The following is a 23,332-nucleotide window of genomic DNA, read 5'->3' as shown; positions in this document are numbered from 1 at the left end:
ACACTTTTTTTTGTTTTTCATCTTTTCATTTAGGGTACAATCTTTCATTCACATTCACTGGGGAGATTCTGTGTACTTAAAAACTGTTACTTTTTTTTTTTTTTTTGCTTAAGCCTGCTACTTCAAACCTAGAACAGAAAACCCGGGCTCTCCTGAAGCTGTCATTATGGACTAACCATTAATAGAAGTGTCTTCTATTAAATGCAGCAGCAACACTTCCATAGGTCTATGACACTACTCCTAAAATGACTACACGTCACATTTATCACGCATCATGTTTCCTTGCGCTAAGTATCATATCAAGCTAACACCTGCTGCAGCACAGTGTATTATTTTTACAGTCCAATAGTGAAAATTGTTCTCAGTAGGATGCTGAGTAAACACTGGTGCCTAACTCTTCTCTGATATGATATATTTACAGTTTACAGCACACCACAACAAAGCCACACACTGTGGTTTAAAGCTTCATTGACTACATTGAGCTCTTAAGCTATTACTAGCTGATACTTGTTACATAATATCCACAAACACACACATACACACACACAATACACATAAGCATTAAGATCCAAATTAGAGTGAAAATTGCAGGCCTTCTTTAAACGTCTGAGAAGGCGTAAACATTAGTTTTGGTGAGAACATTTGCTATCATTAAAAACCTGAGAGAAGAGCTAACCCCCCCCCCATAAACTAAAGCACCGTGGAAATGATTGGCTTGGCTTTTTGGCTTGACCCAATTCAGCTGGCAATGTACTTCTTTTTTGACACAGTTCACACCTGGTGATTTCATGTGAATAGCATCTGGATTGGATCCTGATCAGATTTTAGCCGCATGCGTTTACACTTGTTAGTTAAATGTGTCTCCGGTTAGTCTAACTTAAATCCAGTTGCGGTGTGGGATGGAATATGCAAATTTACTCATTGCATGGTGAGTATTACTGGTGTTTCTGTTGGACTAAGAGGAGTTTGGGTGCCCAGTGCATTTTGGAGAGGTTGTTTAGACCTGGCATTAAAAGGCAGTTTGTATTCGGAAAGTACTTTTACCAGATTCTGTTTACACTTGTCAGTAAACTGCATTCTCAGTGTGACCAGATGAGATCCAATTTTTTAACCAATGAGTTCTTATCAAAATTGTCTTGCTGTGGGAGACCGTGAACAGTAGATTGTTCTCACATTCACGTAACAGTTGTATTACACTCTTAAACACCTACAACGCGAGGGAGATGAACAGAGCAAAAGTGAGAGAAAGAAAAAGATATGAGAAACCGGAGTAAACACGCATATTAGTGTTTTTTTTTTTCTTTTTAAAAATGTATTTTTGCTTGCGTGATAGAATGAGATCACAGAAAACGCATCATATTTTTACTGTTGTGTGTTGAATGTGTACAAGATCTCTCTCTCATCACCTCCAAATGTAAATTAGTTTGAGTTAATTGATCATAACTGGATTTCAGTGCATCTTGGGAGCGTTTTGCCCTGCTCTGGCTTTTCATGCAGACGGGTACAGTGCGAGCGAACATGATCCAATCACTAAAAAGGCATGATTAATTTCAGTTAAAAACAGGCTTTTGGGAGAGACTGATGTGATGTGTTTACACTGCTAAAACATGTGGCTCAAATTCTTAGCAGATCAGAGGCTGAAGTGGTTTAAGTGATTTGGATTTGTATCCGTTTCAAAAGTGTCTCGTTTGTGTTTACACTTGAAATTTATGTGACTTGGGTCCGTTATATTCTTAATACTCAAGACACATGAAGTGATCAGGTGTAAAAAGAGGGCTGTGATCACCAGTTGTGATGCGAATCAAGCTAATTATAGTTAAGTGCCATTCTGCCCAAGTCAAGCAATCATTCATTCTTCCTAGTTTAGTCTGTTTGAATGAACTCGTCACGGTGGAGTTTAACAGTGGTTGTAATCATTTTAGCAAACTGAAGAATTATGTTACAATAAGTCGAGTCCTCCGTTCAGTCAAGGCCCTGTGAGATGCCTGATGCTGTACCACACTACGTTTACATCAATCCAACCACTGCCATCTCCATGAAGGCTCGCCATGTTCCTGAACAGCCGTGCTGTACAGTGGCTGGACAGGTGTACAGAGGTCTCGGGCATGTCGGAGACGGGAAGCAGGGATGGCACTGTTTGACCTCAGGGCTGTCATCTCTCACTTTCAGAATGAGAGAGGCTCATCTAACTGAACACCACAAAGTTGCATGTCCATTCCCATTCCCATCAGGCTTTTCAAATGACCTGTTGACCTTTCATTCTTAAGGATTTCATGGGTACAAAGAAGTCCAGACATTAAGAACACTAAGGCTCAGTATGTGGGTCCTTGTTTTTCCCTTCTCTTTTTCCCAATGCATTAATAACACAATCCACAACATAATGTGACATGTGACTGGACTCTGCTTTGTGTGAGAGCCACTGATGTGAGATCTCCATCTCAGAGGGTCATGGAGCAGCTATAAGATTCCATCATTTCAAGCGGCTCTATTGACAAAGCTGTAAACTTCCTCCATTGTAAACTATGTACAGTTCCTGGAGCATTTCTTTTAAATTTGAAGATAAATATGAGATTTTGATACTTGTATGTCTATTTTTTTCCTCTTAATTTTGGAGAAATTGCCCAATCAAGATTTAGATGTAACCATATTGTGACATTTTCTCTCGATTCTGAAAAAAAGTTACTTTTTTTGTTTTATTTTCATGACATTTATCAGAATAGACTATGTGCTCATAAAGTTATTTTCTCTTTACAGCAGTCGATGCTCAAAATATTTCAATGCGATGAAGTGCATAGGCTTTTTTCTTTTTTTCTTTTTTGTCTGTTGATCCTGTGGTGTGAAGTGGATATAGGGGGGAACTGCCTGTATCTGACTGTTTCTGATCTTTTATTATTTTGTTTTGGCTTTTGTTTTGCTTTATGCTTTTTTTCTTTTCTTTTTTTAATTTGTGTAGTCTTGGTGAATCTTTATAGAAAAAAAATGTGCACTGAAAATGTCCGAAGTGAGTCAAAATGTTGTAGGTGATTATAGGCCGAAAGATCACAAAAGTTAGGAAAAAAGAAAAAAAAACTACTGTCTGTTAATGTTAACTGTGTTTTATACAGTACCTAAATTTTTGTTCACTTTGAACATTTTTACTTAACATTTCAAACCGTATTGTGCAAAGAGATGTAATTTTTGGAGTACTTGAAATGCATTAATAAAAAGGCTCAAATGAAAACATGTGTGACAAACATTTCTCCTGACAGTTTTAAACCACAGCGTTCACATTTTTAATTTAGGTTTTTCTGAGCAGATTTATAGCTTATTTCCTTGTTTCCCTCACTAAAGTTTTCACAGATTCCTGTTCCAGCATGTTCTTGTGTGTTTATAGCAGCAGGGAAGATGTACCGCTGATTGTCCTCCTTTTGAAAGTATCTGGAGGACAACGAAGAAACTCTTGCTCTTCTAAGGGTTTCAGATGTGTGATGTTTCCTGCTTGACCACAGAACCAAGTCCTAAAGATGAAGGAAAAGAGAAAATGGGGTTATTAAGGAAACTAGGATTATGCTGTATATTTACAAAGAGTGCAGTAGATTTCTCTACTGTCAGATTTTTGGAACTTTTGGATAATTTTATTTTTGGAATCATCAATAAATGAAATAATACAGCAGTCAACTTGCTTTACTGTATATTTACTATATGCTGTATTCCACAGCAACCACTTAGCAACAGCATATAAACAAGTTGTGATCACTGCTTAACAACTAACGCCTTTTTCTGTAACCCAGGCAACAACAATGTAACCAGTGGTGACTGTTAAATTAAATACATGAGTCCTAAATTACAGTGTAATTACATGTGTATTCTTTTTAGCTTTTAAAATTGTGGCCTCAATTAGAGTAAACTTAAGTCAGAACTTTAACGTGAAAGCACAAGTAATTTCACAAGTTGTGTGAATGTAATATCTCTGTAACAAGTATTTAGACTGTAGAGACAGAGTATAAAATGGGACAAAGTTTTAAATTTATATATATATATGTATAATCTCAATTTTGCACTGGCCCCTATTTACATAGTTTTTTTTTGTAATAAAGGAATCACAAACCTACAGTAAAGTCTGCTTAATATTTCTCTGTATTTTGCCATTTTGTTATTGTGAAATGGGTCTTAATTAAAATATATTAAAATTGTACATTAATAAATTAAATTCCCATACCTACCATTACCCACCTTTAATATTTTAGATAAAATTACCAAAATACGTAATTTATCTAGAATAGACTCTGAAATGCTGCCAGTTCCACCTCGCACTGTGTGTGAAGTGCCACTAGAGGGACTATTACACATGTAATTCTCAATGCTGCCTTTCCTTTAAAGAGGTGTAACTGCAGGCCTCATTTACTTTTCCTGGCTCTCTCCAGATTTGAGCCGTATCCTCGCCACGCTGAGCTCTGTGTCCTGCCTGCTTCCACTCCCGCTCATGAAGTCTGTGACATGAGTCCACCAGCTCCGCTCTTCTTTCCAATGCAGCCGCAAAGCCTGCAGTTCCCCCAGCTCTGAGTCCACCGCGAACAGGGAGGAGTATGTAGTGTTCTCAGCATATTCTTGGGACCTAAAGAACATCAGTTCAGGTTTATTAGTCACACAGTGAAAAAAACATTAAATATATTTTGTTGTAAGCAGCTCAGAGCCCCAGTATTAAGTTCTGCAGTGTATACATAAGACATACACATATTATGTAACTGAATTGACTGCTGGAGTTGCATATACTCATGCACACATGCACACCCAGAACTGCATATGCAAGCTGCCAGTGACACGTGCAGCTGCTTTTATTAGTGGTATTGATCTTCAATGCTGGCTCTGTAGTGCTGGGAGTGTGCTGTAAGCGCCGTTGATGAGTGGCATGTGTTGGGCTGTATAATAAGCTGTGGGACTGGTGTTGGGTGCTGGCTGGCAGCCCAGTATTGACCTGTACTGAAGCAACAATCAGGAGATACTGCTGTACATAGACATTGGTCTGGTTAAGCTACTGCAACTGAGAATACAGATGTTACCTCCGTTTTATCCACCATTGATTTATATTAGACCTCGTAACTTCATCTATACTGAGTACCTGGATATTATCTGGATAAAGCCATGGCAGAAATTGAAGTGTATAAGCACCCAAGATAACATTAAAAAAAAGATAATCTAATCACTCTAGCAGCATTTTAGCCACATTCTAGCATTGTAAATACATCCATCTTTTTACAAAATGCAGTCAACAACCAAAACGCTAGTAAAAACTGTGGTGCAATCAGCAACTTTTTATTTTACTGCCATCAGTTCGGGTTTCAAAGACATAAATAAAATTTTAGTACCGTATTTTTCGGACTATAAGGCGCACCGTATTATAAGACGCACTATCAAAGAACGCCTATTTTCTGCTATTTTTCCATACATAGGGCGCATCGCATTATAAGGCGCGTTAAGTGACACTAGAAAGGGTGCCTATATCAAAGTGAACAGGGGTGGCGCCATGTTTCCCTTCCCCCACCGGGGGTGGTCGCTTGCCGGTGGAGCGTCTCAGTATACAAAATATAGCTCTTTCAAAGTCAAACGAGTGCTGGATATTAATCTACACAGATTCCTCTCCTGAAAACTGTTTATTTGGGTGAGTAACGTGCTTCAGTTTATTTACAGTAAGCTTAGATTTCCAGATGTCCACTAAGGCTTGCTGCACCAGCGTTAGCATAGCTATCCGCTAGCACGCTAGCTAGTCACCTAAACTAGTAAAGTTAACCCAAACTTAAACGACAGCGTTACACTGAGTAATCCTGCGTGTTCTGGTAAGACAGTGAGATATTAGCTAGCGATTCGTCCCCCGTAGCTTGTTTTAACACGGTAAACAAGCAGATTACAGGCTGATAAAACTCACCTCTGAGAGAGTTAGCGCTTAGCATCTAGCTAATGCTAGCCAGGCAAAGCAGCACAGACTTACAGGCCGATAACTCACCTCTGAACGGTGAACGCTTAGCGATTAGCATCTAACTCTAATAATACTGCTCCAGCAGTATTAAAAGTGCTAAATTTAGAAAATACTGATCTCTGAACAGTGAAAAAGCTAGCTAGCTAAGCGGTTAGCATCTAGCTAATGCTATTGCTGCTCCAGCCTCGGAGCGGCACGGCTCTGCACGGAGTGTGTGTTTACTGCTCCTTACACCTGACGGGTAAAATTTAGATAATACTGATCTCTGAACAGTGAATAAGCTAGCTAATGCTATTTGCTGCTCCAGCCTCGGAGCTGCACGGCTCTGGACTCTGTATAGCACTGAAACTCTGTATAACGCTGCACGGAGTGTGTGTTTACTGCTCCTTACAACCTGACGAGTAAAATTTAGATAATACTGATCTCAGTGAATAAGCTAGCTAGCTTAGCGGTTAGCATCTAGCTAATGCTATTGCTGCTCAGCCTCGGAGCTGCACGGCTCTGGACTCTGTATAGCACTGAAACTCTCTATAACGCTGCACGGAGTGTGTGTTTACTGCTCCTTACAACCTGATGAGTAAAATCCATACAAAAGGCGCACCGTATTATAAGACGCACTGTCAATTTTTGTGAAAATTAAACGTTTTTAAGTGCGCCTTATAGTCCGAAAAATACGGTAGTATAGTAGATACATATTTCCATTGCAGGTTTTCTTAGCAGTTTTTCGAAGGCTTTCAAAGTATTTATATCGATATCTATATCATATCGTATCGACCGAAATGAAAGAATATATCGCAATATAAATTTTGGCCTTATCATCCAGCAACCTCATAAACAATATTAGACCCTAAAATATCGTGCAATATTACCTACCCCTAATTATCACATCAGGGTATTTTTTTGCTGTTTTAGCAAAAGAAAAAGTAATACTGTTCTCATTTTCATTATATATCTACTAGAGACAGATTATATCTGTCCAGTATCATTTATTTTACTGGATATACAGAGTTATATGGAGTGCTTTATTAGTATCATGACATTCTGGATAAGTGACTTCTGTTACAAATCTGATAAAATTCTTGTATTTTTTTAATATCTCAGTTAGGGGTGTGACATAAAATATCGTGTTCAATAATAAAATGTAATTTCTATTTTGTTGCAGTAGTGTATTCTTGAACATTTTTTAAAATTCAGTGTTTTGTCATATTGCCAACAGTATAATTATTACAAAAATACAATAACAATTTTGTGATTTATTTTAGGGCTATATCACCTACCCCTACCACACAGCTGTCAGATTTCAGTCTGACTAACCAGAGATGCATTTAACAACCAGCTGTAAATGCATGTGGTTAAAATCTGATCAGGATCCAGTCAAAAAGAATTGACATTCATTACTCAGTTAGAAGTATAGATACAAGGATTTAAAAATACTTCTGTAGAAGTTGTTAAAGTATCAACTCAAGCTTTGTACTCAAGTAAAAGTGTAAAAGTACTGGTTTCAAAACTACTCAAAATATAAAAGTAAAAGTAATGTAAGGACAAAAAAATGACATTAAGGACAAAAGTTTAGGTGCACTACACACCCATGCAGTATATACATTTTATATTTTGTTAGTGTTGAAACTTCTGGGATGCACTTGGCTCCCTGTTTCAGCCACATGTATACCCATTTAAAATGAATGCATTTTAGTACAATGCTAATATACAGTTCAAACCTAAAGTTTACATATACTGTATAAAAAGACACATATGTATGTTTGTGAGACATGAAATCAAAATAAACCTTTTTTGTTTTAGGTCAGGATTACCAAAATTATTCATTCTTGCCAAATGCCAGAATAATGATAATTTATTAAATGATAAGTTTTTAAACTTTCTGCAAAGCCAAAAGTTACACAATTTTTAACAATTTGGGACAGCCCATATCATGATGTCATGTCTTTGGAAGCTTCTGATATGTTTATTAGCAACATCTGAATTAATTAGAGACACACCTGTGGACATATTTTTTAAGGCACACCTGAAACACACACTGCTTCTTTGTGTAACATGGGAAAGTCTAAAGAAATCAGCTATCAGATATCAGGAAGAGAATTGTGGACTTTCACAAGTCGGTTCATCCTTGGGTGCAATTTCCAGATCCAGTCTGAAGGTGCCTCATACATCTGTACAAACAATTATAAGCAGGTACAAACATGTTGGGACTCCAGCCATCATACCACTCAGAAAGGAGACGGGTACTGTGTCCCAAAGAAGAATGTGCTTTGGTCTGAAATGTGCAAATCAACCCAAGAACAAAAGCAAAAACCTTGTAAATATGATGGCTGATCTGGTAAGAGTGTATCATTATACACAGTGAAACAAGTACTGTATCTACATGGGCTAAAAAGGCCACGCTGCCAGGAAGAACTTCAAAACAAACATAAAAAAGCCAGAATAATGTTTGCAAATGCACACAGGAACAAAGACCTTTATTCTAAGAAATATGTCCTGTGGTCTGACGAAATAAAAATTGAACTTTTAACTTTGGTCATAATGACTATCATTACTTTTAGAGGAAAAAGGGAGAAGCTTCCAAGCCTGAGAATACCATCCAAACTGTGAAACACGGGGGTGGCAGCATCATGTGGTGTGGTTGTTTTGTTGCAGGAGGGACTGGTGCAGTACACAAAATAGACGGCATCATGAGGAAAGAGCATTATGTGCCAATGCTGAAGCAACATCTCAAGAAATCAGCCAGGAAGTTACAGTTTGGGCGCAATTGGGTCTTCCAAATGGACAATGACCCCAAGCAGATCGCCAAACTGGTTACAAAGTGGCTTAAGGATAACACAGTCAATGTTTTGGAGAGGCCATCACAAAGCCCTGATCTCAAAAGGCAGGTGCGAGCAAGGCAACCTATGAACATGGCTCAGTTAGACCAGTTCTGTCAGGAGGAATGGGCACAAATTCCTGCCTGCCAATTATTGTAAGAAGCTTGTGGAAATATATCTACAACATTTGACCCAAGTCATACAGTTTAAGGGCAATGGTACCAAATACTAATGAACTGTATGTAAACTTTTGAATTTGCAGAAAGTAATAAAAATCTTTAAAATTATTTTGCTCTCATTATTCTGGCATTTGGCAAACATAAATAATTTGGACAACCCTAATTGGCCTTAAATGGGAAATGTTTATTCTGATTTAATGTCAGATTGTGAGAAAAACATGCATATGTGTATTTTATATAGTGTATGTAAACGTCTGGTTTCAACTGTATTAAAGAAGCTTAGTTGGAACATTTAGCTTGAGCTCTCTTCAGTTTCTGCCACAGATCACCTTCATACTAGGCTACATACTTCTTGCTGGAGTGTGCAGGTGTGATGTATCACGTATGAACCAATAGGGTGTCGGAATGGAATCAAATTCACTCTATCCAGATAGAGAAATTTATCTGAGTAGGTTTGAGAACAAGCCAAAATGAAATAGAAGTAACAGGGTATTTTTAAAATGTAAGAAAACATTCATCTATAAAAGAACTACTTCAGTAAAGTATAGATAACCAAAATTTCTACTTCTACTACAGGTTTAGATGTTAAGCAGCCTTATACTTCATGTCAGCCTTCAAAATTAGCACGATCTGTCTTGATGCTGTTTAATAGCATTCTGTATGTAAAGTAGTAGTGACAGAAGAAGTACTCACAGAGTGACTGACTGAGGAGTAGTCTCTCCTTTGGTTCCAGTAACAGAGATAGAAAGAGAGGCTCTGACAGGCTCGATCAGATTGACCAACATGACTTTAACCTGGTAGTGGTAGACTGCATGGACATTAAAAAAGGAAACAATAAAGGGAAAAAAGGTAGAGGTGCTCATTATACATCACATATCCATGAAGAACAACTACAATTTTATAGCACTTGCTCTCATGTCGTTACCCAAACTAATACTGGTAATACAGTACAAAGGTAATCCCCAGAAAGGCTGATGTTAACACGCTTACCTTTAAACGGTGTTTGGGGTCCAGTCTTCAGATAGAAGCCTTTGGTGCCTTTAGTGTGGACCTTTTTAATACCATAGCCCAGAGTGTTACAGCGATTCTTTTTGCAGTCCAGACAGAGTCCTTTATCAAATGCAGCATCATTCCGGCAGCGGAAGCCAGTCATTTCTTTATCCGTGTTCAGAAGGGAGTCAGTGAAGAGGTGGACAGCTCGCTGGTGAGCACATTTTATGGTTTTTGGTAAACCTGTAGATGATAAACGTAAAATTACACTGCTATACACTAACAAATCACAAGCTGGGAACCCAGCTAAACAGAAGGTGGAATATATTGACAAAAGTATTGGAACACCTGCTCATTCATTGTTTCATCTGAAATCAAGACTATTAAAAAGGATATTTCTCCTTCTTTTGTTGGGGTAACTGTCTCTACTGTCTAGGAGAGGTGGTCTGGATGTTGGATGATCAACACCCCACCTCATCTCAAACTCCCCAACTCATCCCAATAGTATTGGATGGAGCACCATCATTAGAGAATACACAGTTCCACTGCTCCATAGCTCAATGCTGGGGGCTTTACACCCCTCAGGCCCACACCAGGCATTAGGCATGGTGTCAACCGGTTCATGTGTATCTGCATTACTTAAATATGGGGACTAGACAAGCTGTGCGTGGGCATTTTCTCATCTGTATCAGCAAAGCATGCAACTTAAAATATCCCAATTTATTCATTAAAAAGAGGTGGGATATCTGGACATAAAATGTTTTTAGACTTTGATTAGGGTGTAGCATACCGTGCTTTTGATTTTAACTATACCAAGAAAAAGATACAGCTTTACATTCAAAAGACATTTCCAGTACTGTATATGTTATCACGTTTAATGCATAATTTACCTTGCAACCCAAAATAATAAACATTTTCATATATGTCTGTTATCTTGCATCCAGGCTGGAAGGAGCCTCCATTCGGATAGAAATCAGCGTGGCCGACAGACTGCCGGATGCCAATCCCGGTCTTAGAAAATGTGTGCACAGCATCTACAAACTTGGCATCATCAGGAGACAGTCTGTCAAAAGCAGGAACTCCCTCAAAATTTGGGCCTGCGGGATCCAGACCTGCCCGGGAAGAGAAAAGCCAGTTACAACTAGAGTTCTAGAGTTACTAGATTGAGGCATCCCCCTCAAGTATTTAGACTTTAATAAAATTTGTGTGATTGGATAGTAGTTTAAATGCCTTAACCCTTAATTTCTTCAAAATGTCTTATTACTGATGTGGACAAATTACATTACAAATTACAAACTAAATTAAATTTAGGTTATGGATATGTTAAATTTATATTAAATTTAGGATATGTGGGTGTCATACACATTGTATTATGTTCTCTGAAGTGGAATTTTCCCAGACAGGGATTAAGCCTTGTTTGAACTACACAGCATTTTGAATGGGCATTTTACACTGAAGGGAAATCATAGTTTACAACCAGACTTAATCCCTGTCTGGGATACTGACCCAATCCACATACTGTCCACTGGGCTGGATAAAACATCAGTGTTAGTAGGGCCAGACCCAGCTTTGCAGAACAACTAAAGATCTTTCATCACTTCTTTTGTCCTACACAGGGCCGGTGCTAGCCATTTGGGTGCCTTAAACACAAATACTTAAAACATACATCATGAATAAGTGTTCTTCAAGACTTCAGTGGTGTCATTTGATGATTTTCTTATTTTATGAGTCTAAATTCTGGACTATATACAACAAAATGTTTTCAATTTTGCCTTACCATTGCTCACAAATTCCTGCAGTGATATGATATGAAATGAAATATAGAAAGTGTTTCTTAAGACGTTAGTTGTTGAAGTACTTTCATTTACATCTTTAATAAGACTTTAAATTGTGGTCTATGCATAACACAATGTTTAAAATATACTGAATTTAACCTGAAAACAGATGTATTTTATTTTTTTAATAAAGAAAGGTCTGCATTTCCAAAATGTTCCACTATTCTACAGATAGTTATTATCTACAGACAGGTAGTCTGTTGTTTTGGTTGGTTGTTTCTAGTGGTTCTAGTGTAGATTTGTTTCTTTTCCATTTTCATGCAGCTACCGTAATACATGGTTTAAACATGCACAGCCAACTTTCACACAGGCGATATATTTTAATTTTAATATGTTTTTATTATGATTACTATTATTATGATGATTTTTTACAAGCCTGATTTTTTGTGTCCCCTTGGTGCACAGGGCGTGATTATCGGGGGCGGAGTACCGGCACTGGTCTTACATTTTCAACTCTCCCCAGAGAACATTTAACACTTTTCAGAAAATTAAAAGATGTTCTGTATTAACAAAATTGCAAAGGGTTAAACTGCAGTTGGAAGCTGTTATGTTTCAGCTGACTTATGTTGCAAAACACATTGGATAACTATCATTCAACTATGCATGAGTTACCATGTACTACCTGATACCATCTACCATTTGATACAGCCTACCACCTACCGTATGATAACATCTACATCATGCAGTGATATGTGGCGACATGCCTGGATTGGCAACTGAGAGTTTGATTGGGATTGTCTGGTCCATAGTATATGTACATTCAGTAGATATATGGTATAGAGACACATAGTACGTTCTGGCATCTGCAAGTGTTTTAGTCAAAAATATTTCACTATACATTATGACCACTGCTTACTGAAGAATTAGATTTTGCTTGTCAGTGCTGAACCTTAAAACAGAATTGACCGCTTTTCCGCAGACCCTTGAGTAGTTGCTTCACCTACTGAGCCCCATAGATCTGCATCATTCGGTCAGCTAGAGCTTGAACCACTTTAAAAGTGTGTCCAACTCAAAACACAACTACTGTTCATATATGCACAAAACAGCCCATCTGGCCCTGGACTTTAGAGATCTTCTGAGGCAAGCTTAGACCTGTTCATGCATAAGCTCATTGATTCATGTAGTCTGATATCAGTGCCCTAGAGGCAAGAACGTCTAGCTCGTCTAGCTGGTCTAGAGCCAAGTATAGATCACATAAACCCTTCCACAGCTACCATGCCTACCAAAGCGTTCTCTAAGTTTCTTCTTCACTGGAAACAAAACTTTGTCCTCCCTTTAAAAGCAAAGTCTTGTCTTGTCTATGTATAACCACAATAGATTACTGGAAAACCTTTTGAGGTTGAGCCTCATGAAAATTGCTTGCCTTCTTTACCTTAGTAGTAGTTCAGTGCATGAAGTGCTCTGAGAATGCTACTTCCAAGGTCAACTGGGGTATGCTAAATGCAAAATGTGCAGATAAACAAAACCGAACATTATCCAGAGTTATTCTTTCATTTAATCAGACTGACTTATTCACCGTTCTGCTCAAATCTTTGACTAAGGTTCACTCGTGTGTGTGGATGAATGAATGAAGTTACACTTATATAGTGCCTTTCTAGAAACCCGAGGACGGATTACAATCACATTTTATACACAATCCCTGACACTCAGCACTCATACACACACACATAGGCGAGAAGCATCAGCCAATTGCGCACAGCATACTTTCAATCGGAAACAACCATCCACCTGGTGGACTGCATTGGGCACTGACGGTGTGCGTCCACTGGCACTTAAGCCCCGACGCATCCCATTCATTTCAATGGAGAGAGCCACCGCATGCCGCGGTGCATACAGGGTTACGTTGCGTTGAGCGCAGCCCCGCCCTCCGGCACAAAAGTTGAGCAGATCTCAACTTTATTCAAATGAATGCAGCCGCCGCGCTGCGTCCAGCCAATCAGAGAACAGCAGACTGCCACGCCACACACATACGAGCCTCACACACACACAGCAGGCGCCTTTTAAACACAGAAAAGAGACTAAAAATGGCAGAATATGGATTTATTTAACTATAGATCACAGTGAAATTTACTAAAAATGTAAAATCTTAAACTAATGATTGACTACATCTGTTGCTTCATTTGAATTCAAAAACGTCATGGACACGCCCACACGCAGCGAGACATGAGATTCGGCACCGCAACATGCGTTGAAGAAAAGTGCCAGTGGACGCGCACCGTGAGAAGATGACTCAAGACAGAGTGCCAATCCATTTGTGAGCATACCGTCATACACACATTCACACTAAGACCAGAACAATTTAGAGTATCCATTTTTTCTGGGCAGTTCAGATTATTTACTTGATCTCCATATTTTTTTAACTGTATGAGGAAACCAGCACAGATATGAGAAGAACATGGAAGTTCCAACTAGATAGAGACTTGAACTCAAGACCCCAGTGCTGAGAGGTTAAACATGCTTACCACTAAGACACTAACACTCTTTTTAGAAATAAAAGGCTGTTCTGCGACTTTGTACTTACCCTGTATAATTACCATTTTCTTAGTTTTAGGTAGCAGCACTGCAAATCATTTGTTTTTTTGAAGGAGGGCACAGTTGAGAGGGGGTTGTAAAATATTTTCTACGCTAAAAAGTGGGCACTGATTGCCCTTTTTGACTAAAACAACTTTGGTTCTTGACCTGGTTCCATTTAGGCCTTAAAGAACCTTAGTGCTTTTTAGTGAACCAGCCCACATTTGAACATTTGAATTATTCTCTGGTTCCAACTGGGAACAAACTTTTTGGCTTCTAGAACCGGAAAAGTGCTACCAGTGAAAAAGTTCAGAACCCCTGCTCTAAAGTATTCATCTACTGAGCCAGGACAGTAGTTCAGTACAGCATGTCAAAAAGTGTCCTTGAATCAATTTTCACAAAACCCTCACTGTTCATAGTCCTGCACCACTAGCTTCCAGTGCAAATCTTCACATGTGACCAAAATCACAGGGTTTCAATTCTTCCAGGATGCTGCTTTTTGTTGGCACTGTCCCAGCGCTTTGTCCCGAATGGCCCATGCTGAGGTCCCAGTGTACACAAGTCTGAGAATTAGAGCTGATAAAGTATGAACACCAGGGTTGGTTTCTTGTCTTGTTTAAATTTTCTGGGTTGTTCTAAAAGTTGTATTGGTGGATGTCACAGAGTTGTGTGGCTTTCCCTCTTACAAAGCTTAGCAGTGTTACTTGAGGTTATATCAGCTTCACTATACACTGACATGCCAAATGTTATAGGACATGGGACTTGTATTCTGGCCAATGATTTTTCCCCATGTCTCAAGAAAGCCAGAAACACAGCAATGACGTGGGGGATGTGTTTGAGGGGCCTCCTGCATTAAACGAGGCTGTGAATTCTGCAAGTGCTGCTTGTCTTTTCAAATTCACAAAGACAATTGTAGCCAGATGCTGCCAGTCACAATCATTACCATTCACAGTGGACAGCGCACTGGCAGCATCTGGCCACGAACACGTCCTATTCATTTGGCACTCACTATCAGGCCTTGTTTGAACGCTGACAATTGCCTTGCCATGAGCATGCTGACTGGTGTTCAACCTTACTCACAAAAACACGTCAGGCCTGTCACAATATTTGTGGATGTCTCAGACATTATTGCAATTAACAATATTAACATATTAAGACCATTAAATGCCACTGACATATTAATAATAGAACAGAATAACAAAGCATTCATATAAATTAGTAGTTTGGGAAATATACCTTTTTCTTTAGCTACTGTAGTCCACACTTAGTGTATGGTGTCTCAGGTATTGGTCATTGCATGACTGGCTAAAATACAGTTCACATTTATATATGTGAACACACATATATAACAAATATATTATATTATATAATATTTTATTATATTATATACAAAAATATTACAAATAAACCCAATAGCTTGAGGTAATGTCCGTTTATTGTAATGTCCACCATTTTTTATTTACATTTTGCCATCTCAGTGTAAGTTCTCCCTATTGTATAAAACATTGTTAGTTCAGTTTGTTTTATATCAGATGTCAGAATGTGTACAAAGCTAGTTCCTAATCCGAATTCTGGATCATTGATAGTATTATTGGCTGCGTCACACACATCACAGTGGGGCATCTTAACCTGTGCGTGGGTGCACATGGAGTGTCCACTACTGTGCATCACAATGCTTCTGGCAGTCATCCACAACCTCTCAAATGCAATTGTAAATTGTGAATGAACCTCAAATTGCTGGTGACTTAGCAATAGACATGATTCATGATTTTGTCCTTGATGTTTATAGCGACAAGGAACTTCTGGTCAATTTTCTCAAGAGAAGGCTCTGTCAACCTTTTGAAGAGCAGCAAGACTTCTTTGTATGGTCTGAAAAATGGCCATCCCTTCTCCTGCTAATTCACTTTGTCACTCGTCTTTAATCCAGTGCAATCCTGGAGGTAACCTGTCCTGCAGATTTGCTGCTTTCCCTTCTTAGAAACACCTGATTTAACTACCGGATTGAGAAACGGTGAGCGTGTTTCCATTCACTTTAATAATCAGATTATTCAAGCAGTGATGTAAAGAGTATTGAAGGGTGTGATTGGAGATAACCACACCTTCACACTCTTATTCTTAAATGTTTTATACATTTATATATACAGTTATTATTTTTACTGTTCACATTATAATTCACTTAATAACCTTATGATCTCTGCTCTCTTTTTAACTGTCACAATGACAAGGCTTTGGAGGTTGTTTTTACTTTTTCAGGAATCAGGAAGGTCAGAGTGTTTTCATCAACAATGAGAGCTGTGAGGAGAACGTGACCCTGAGTGGCAGAGAAGCTTCACTGCTGTTCTGGGACCAGTGCATATGAACTAGGAGACAACAAGCTATCTGAGTGAAGTGCTGGGAACCTCTCCTCAGATAGCCAGCGCATGCCTGTTCTACACGCCGTAAAGTCGCACAGGCCAGAAGATCTTTCCATCCACTCTTTTCCACTGTTTCATCTTCTCACAGACTTTAGGACACTTAAGGACTGTCTGCTGTGTTCATGAAGAACACAGAGCTGAACAACATCATGATAAGAACCTGTTGCTCAGACAGGCTGGAGCGGATCACGTCATTGGAACTGGACAACAAACTGTTTACTGGACTCTGCTGACGTAATCATATGATAAGTTCTGTCCAATCACGTCATTTGCAAAATGTATAACTGCTTGGATGAAGTCTGAGGAGTTCTCTCTGTCCCTCGACTGGCTTTAGTTTCTTTCTCTTTCTTTCTCTCTCTCTCTCTCTCTCTCTTTCTCTCTCTCTTTCTCTTTCTTTCTCTCTCTCTCTCTGGGTTGCGAATGCGTTGATCTATCGAGATTGTATTCGTTGATGTACTTTTACTCTTTTCTAATATATATCTATTAATTTTTGTTCCTTTTATATATCTGTAATGCTGAAACTATTTTTCAAGTAAACTTTAATATATTTTAAATTCTAAGCTCTGACTCATTGGTCATCATTTCATGTTCTGAGATTTCTCACATCCGAGTTTTATCTAAGTCGTGCTGTGGTAAATTACCCTACAGCTTACTCTGACTTCTCAGATCGGTCTAAAAATTTTATCAAGAAATTTGATAAAGGGAGATCATATTTACTTCTATGTATATTCTTAACTTGGAATATTCCTGGATTTCTTAACTTGTGTATGCATGAAAGCAGCCCATGGTACTGTAAATAAGCAAGCAGCATTTTACACCCCTGACATGGCAGCACAACTATTTCGGAAGAATACAGAAACTAAACTTGATCGATGTTCTACAGCAATCAGATTATGAAGTACATGTAAACACGTAAATACCATATTGGGGTGTCCTTTGAGAGATTTATGTGTAGAGTACAGTTTCAGTTTCTTTTTTACCTCTACATGATCACTTCTGGTAAAATCTTTGTAATTTTCACATGGGGGAATTCCTCTGTCTGCAAATAGATCTGAGATCTGTTATTACAAAACGTGTTGTTGTAATCCTGCTTCTGGCAAAGAGTCCTGGACAATTCCAGTAATCACTGATGCAACACATCTGATCTTATTTATAAGCTAGCTACTGAGCTGTTCATTATCCCGGAAAAGATGCGATTTGGGTCACAAGGAGCAGGATGAACAAACATAAAACTTAAACTGCTGTCTGTTTTTTTTGTGTTAGTGTTATTATTTGTCTGGTCTATGGCTGATGTTTCCTGTTCTTTTAGCACCTGAAAGATGCATCTTACCTGCATCTCATGTGGAATAAAACCTACTACTAATTTTCTGTGCTCTTGTGTAAATACGGTACCTGTTATACGGCCCAGCTTTCTGGCTTTCTTAAAATGACTTCCTGCAAACCCAGCCACATGTGCTCCCAAGCTGTATCCAATCAGGTGGACCTTATCCATGGAGAGCTGGGTGGTCTCCTGCGAAGAAGAGAAGGGAAGACTAAGCATGTTATTACGATTAACTATACATATTAAAGCAGCATTTTTAGATCATCAGATTAAAGGTACAGGGGTTAAGCTCTGTTTGCCTCTGAGATGAATTCAAGATACTATTATCCAGTTTAACCCTTAAGTTGCTGCGAGAAATTATTCACAAACCAGTGACAATTTAAAAAAAGAAAAAGTGTTAAACAGTATTTAGACTCGTTCCAGACCAGAAAACACATTTTGAGATATAACTGTTGCTTTTTACAATATGGCAGAATAATATTTTAAAAACAGGCTTCTGAGGGAAGAGTACAATGTTACACCACCTCACGTACCACAGGTGATGCGAAGTATCCCTGTATCCTTAAATCCTTGAAATGTGAAAATATTAGCACAGAGAACTATTGAAATTAGACACTGGAGCTTTTCTACACCTTCCCCACAGCCTGGAAGTGAAATTTATGGTTTGAGACAAAAGCTGAAAGCACTAACTACACAATAGTTAAGAATAGTTATGACTACCAAATATGTTACCAAATGTTATAAAGTTGTCACAAGAGATGTCTTTCCAGATTTTGTAAGGCAGTTACTAGCATGACAAGTTCAGAGTCAGAGGAACATTAAAATGATTTTGAAGCTCTTAGAGATGTTTTAACACATGAATGGGTAATACTTTATAATAAGAGTCACAAATTTATCGCCTACGGAGGTTTTAAATAAAAAACAATTGAGAAATTTTAAAATGTTTTAAATGCGGAATACAGACTTAACTAGTGTCAGCTTATAATTAGTAGAAACATTCTGTCTTAAGTCATTTTAATTAGTGTACCATTTGTGTAACATGTTGCCAAAAATGCCTAATACACATGTTGCTTTAAAGTATTTTTACCACTTAGGGATGCATTATTGTCAGTGTGGGCAGCAAGCACTAGGCTAATGAATGCTAATAACTAGCACCTGGAGTCTTCTAAATGTTTGTGGACAAACCTCTGGTGTGGAATACTTTACAGCAAATTGTGCATGAAGTGCTGAAAAAATTGCATATATGTTATTTTATATTGCCTTATCACACACTATCCTGAAAATCTAGGAGTACAATTATTTATGCTTTAATTTTACCTGGAACTGCACATTTCAGAAGTAATATAATGACTCTCAATATAATGCAGCTGTGTTTTTTTAGGGCTTCATTACCTCCAGCCACTGCAGCAGCGTCGCCACATCCAATCCCACCTGTCTGCTGTTCTTGGCTGCGACTGGGTACGGCTTAAAGGCTAGGGGTCTCCAGTCGTTGATCAGCACATTCACGTGTCCCAGCCTTGTTTTGAGGGCCGAGGCCATCCTGTATATCCACTCCTCCATGATTCCATTCAACTGTGTAGAGGTTATTGCAGGTCAGGGGAAGAGATGACTATTAGGTAGACTTTAAGCATAGTTATCACACATAGTTTCTCATCTAATTTTTCCTCTAATCCAGGGATGTCCAAGCATATTCTGTTGTAGGCTGGTGTGGCTGCAGGTATTTCAGGTCATTCCAGTCAAACAGAAGCACATGGCATCAGTTGTTTGATCAATTGAATAAACCAGTGGAATTACGAAGGTATGCTGTTGTTTATTTAGAATAAAATTGGCAGCCACACCAGTCCTTTGTGGATAAGATTGAACAACCCACCTCCAAATAAGGAGTAGCACACCTTTCTGAGGTAAGATACCACTTTAATTACTGACTTCTCAGTAATAGGCAGCTGTCCAGATGTGGAAGCTGCCCCTAGGTGTAATAGGTCAGGAATGCAGAGCAGCTAAGAAGGGTGTTTATAGTGCTGTTTAGATTCCTAGACATTGATTTGATATAGTGTTGTTAGTGTTAACTGGCAAAAATTCAAAACAGTGCTTACCGTCCAACCATGAATGATGATGACCAGAGGGCTGCTTGTGTTGTAGTTGCAAGTGTAGAGAGTGTCTGGATGAAATGGTAGAATTTTGCACATATCCTCAAACACATTGCCTTGTAAATGCATGTGAAAAGTTGACTTTACAACCAGCGGCTCCTTCACATCATTAGTCTGGTGAACCTCCTCGACAGCACCTACAAATAGAGGCAGCACATGGATCCTTTCAATAACCTTGCGTTTTGTAACTAATCTCAGCCACATGTGCTCTAGCACTCTGTACTTTAACATTTAGATCTTTCCATGGCAAACGTTCAAAGAGTATGGCTTGGAACGTACAATTAAAGTAAATCATGGAGCACGTCTGTTAAGGAGAAAAAAGAGGCCTTAGATTGTAGTCCTTTCAGTTTCTATTTAAAGATGTTAACATCTAGTACCAAAAAAAAAATCTAATATAAGAAAAATTATGTTATTTTTACTTACTTGTTGTGTTTTCTTTGGCTTCCAATTGGCTTCCAGTGATTGTAAGGAGGATTAAAAAGATAAAAGAAAGGACTGTTTTTGTTAGAATCTTCATCGTTGCTCCAGTGCCTCCAACTTCAGTGTCTGTCATTTCCAGGAACAGAGGGATGGATATGGATTCGCAGACTTGTCCTGTCTTGACCAGTGGAGTGATTCACAGATTGGAAGTTGCCGCTGACAAAGAGAGAAAGAGAGAGAGAGAGAGTGTAAGAGAAAAAGAGAAATGTGCATGAGGAGGTTGGGTGGAGTGGGGTGGAGGATAGGCTGAGGGAAGAAAGGAGGAATTTCCTTGTTCTGATTGGCTGGTTTTGTTTTGCGGGGGAGGACAAAAACCACCAGGATGGTTATGAAGGGAAGAAAAGAAACAAAGAGACACAGATTTGATACCAGCTCTGGGGTGGTGGATACAGCTTTCATTTGCTTTATTCAGCTCAAGTGTTTATATTTATAATGTTAAAAATACATATAAAGAAGCAGGGTTTTCCTTATATAAAACCTATTTCATTACTATTTTGCTCTTCATGTGACTGCAGTACTGAACTTAAAAAGGGGAAAGTGTTGACATTGTTTTGTAAGCTGTTGACTGAGCTCTTAGACATAAAATAAGGTTTTATTTAAAAATGAAAAATGTGATGGATTTAGCAGAGACTGCTTAGTGGAACGTTTGACATATTTGAGGTTTTATTGCTTCTTCAGTGACGCACATGTGTCTGAAAGGGATCCTGTGTAATTTCTACAGTGAGGTTAAACAGAGGGAAACATGGTGGTTTCTACTTTTAGCTCTACCTTTAGCCCACAGAGAGGAGGCAAAGAGATCATGTGGTACAGACTCCTTGTTCCTGGCAGCACAACATGTCTTTCAACCCCTCTGACGTTAGATTAACACACAGGAGGTCACATGAAGATGTGTTAAAAAGCCTTGATCTAAGACCACCAGTTAGACAAACCAAACTTCCTTAAAATAAAAGCAGCAATTTCAGAGGAGTTATTCCTTTAAGCCCACCTGACCACACACCTGCACACTCCAGCATCTCTTAAAGCCTCCTTTGTCTCCAGATGTGCCATAGCAAGCTTATACATATATTTGACTATGACTCAAGGCCATGTTAACTCATGCTGCATTCCATTTGAACACGGATGTCAGAATGTCTAAGTGACAATCATACCACAGTTAGTTCTGACCCTGCAATGTGATTGGCTGAGAGGTGCTCTGAGAGTGCCGTTATCAGCCGGTAATGCACTGTAGCTAATCTCTCCATGTATTACTCCGCCACATACAGGTAACCTAGCAACGATGCAGCAATTACAAGCCAAACAGTGCAGCTACAAACAGAGCAGCAATGAGACGATTGTAACTCGTGAAGTGTTTATAACCAAACAGATCGTATTTTCTCATGGTATAATTGCAATTGCCAAAATTACACGTTATAGCACTCCCTCTCGTGTATTATTGCTTAAGTAACATTTAATGTTGAACACCCCTTAAAGTCAGATTTCCTTCTTGAAAGCCGAAAGTCAATTAGTCACTGAATGTATGTTAAATAAAAGATGAAATGTCAACATAAACTTAATTTAATCAATGTTTTAATCTGATGTTGAATTATTATCACTTTCACGCCCTTAATAAATACTGAAACAACACATTTTTTTAAAGACAAAAAAAAAACGACCCACTCATATTCAAACCTTTAAAAATATGTTTAAATATATTAAATCAAACAGCATGATGTATGGCAAAAATATTTTATAAAAAATATATAGATTTTTTGTAATGTTGCATTTTTTTTTACTAAATTTAGAAACGAGAACAACAATCTACATAAAAATACATTTGAGTAAATAAGTAAATTAATAAATTCCTTTCCTTTACTCTTCACCTTTTTAAAATTAGATTTTACAGTTGCTAAGCTAACATTGCTAGCTAGCTAGGTTAACTAACAAGCTAACTTAGCAGTGAAAGCATGTGAAGCAGTCGAAAACTTTAAAGTTGCACAAATGTGTTTAAAACATGTCCAGTACAAAGAAAAACCTAGTTTAGCTCTACATATAACTTAGCATTACTAAAATGACTTACAATATAATGTTAGCTAGTTAGTTCACTGGTTATCCAACCTTAGCTAAAAAGTCATGTAAACACTGAGGATGTATCTAGGTTAGCTGGTTAGCTAATGCTTGGCAGCTAACCCTAGCTAGCTAGGTTAACATTTTTAGTCTCAGCCAAGCTTTTTCTATTTTAGTTAACCCTTTAGAACAATTAATATACAGTTAGAGCCCAGTATATTCCAGGTAGCTACTTAAACACATTATGTGGTACATTTTCTTTTTACCTCAGAGACTGCAGACTGTCTGTGGAAACTGACACATCATTTCATGCTCAGCTGTGAAGGAGGCTACATACTGAACATGGAGCACTGTGACTGTCAAATAATACTGAAGTGAGAGCTTAATTACAGATGATTTGTTGTAATTTATTGTAATATAACCTGTATAAGATGTTCAGGTGAAGAAAACTGACAATAAAATTAGCTCAATAATCTCTTTGCTTCATTCAAGCTGATTTCTAACAAGAATTTTACTTTAGGAGTAAAGATATGTGAGCAAGATGTGTGTTTGTACATAGCTGAGCCAGTCTCCTCCCAGTGAAACCTTCCTTTAAATATTGTACTTCTTGCATTTATGAAAGTTATAGAAAGTCACAGGCATA

The 23,332-nt window shown here is 38.3% G+C and overlaps 1 protein-coding gene across 1 annotated transcript; it reads right to left on the bottom strand.

Annotated features, from left to right (window-relative positions):
• Positions 1 to 75: 75 nt before the first annotated feature.
• LOC103027474 (hepatic triacylglycerol lipase) lies at positions 76 to 23,094 on the bottom strand. The gene is made up of 10 exons (XM_007244348.4): positions 22,956 to 23,094; positions 20,590 to 20,802; positions 20,113 to 20,303; positions 19,412 to 19,591; positions 18,091 to 18,208; positions 10,829 to 11,050; positions 9,939 to 10,181; positions 9,642 to 9,756; positions 4,385 to 4,594; positions 76 to 3,497 (listed from the first exon to the last, which is right to left on the bottom strand). Exons 2-10 carry the CDS (start codon positions 20,717 to 20,719, stop codon positions 3,368 to 3,370), a joined length of 1,539 nt encoding a protein of 512 aa, XP_007244410.3. The 5' UTR covers positions 20,720 to 20,802; positions 22,956 to 23,094; the 3' UTR covers positions 76 to 3,367.
• Positions 23,095 to 23,332: the final 238 nt, after the last annotated feature.

The sequence above is a fragment of the Astyanax mexicanus genome, chromosome 2 (genome assembly GCF_023375975.1).
Source record: "Astyanax mexicanus isolate ESR-SI-001 chromosome 2, AstMex3_surface, whole genome shotgun sequence".
Classification (NCBI taxonomy): domain Eukaryota; kingdom Metazoa; phylum Chordata; class Actinopteri; order Characiformes; family Acestrorhamphidae; genus Astyanax; species Astyanax mexicanus.
This window is presented reverse-complemented; position numbering and strand designations above follow the sequence as displayed.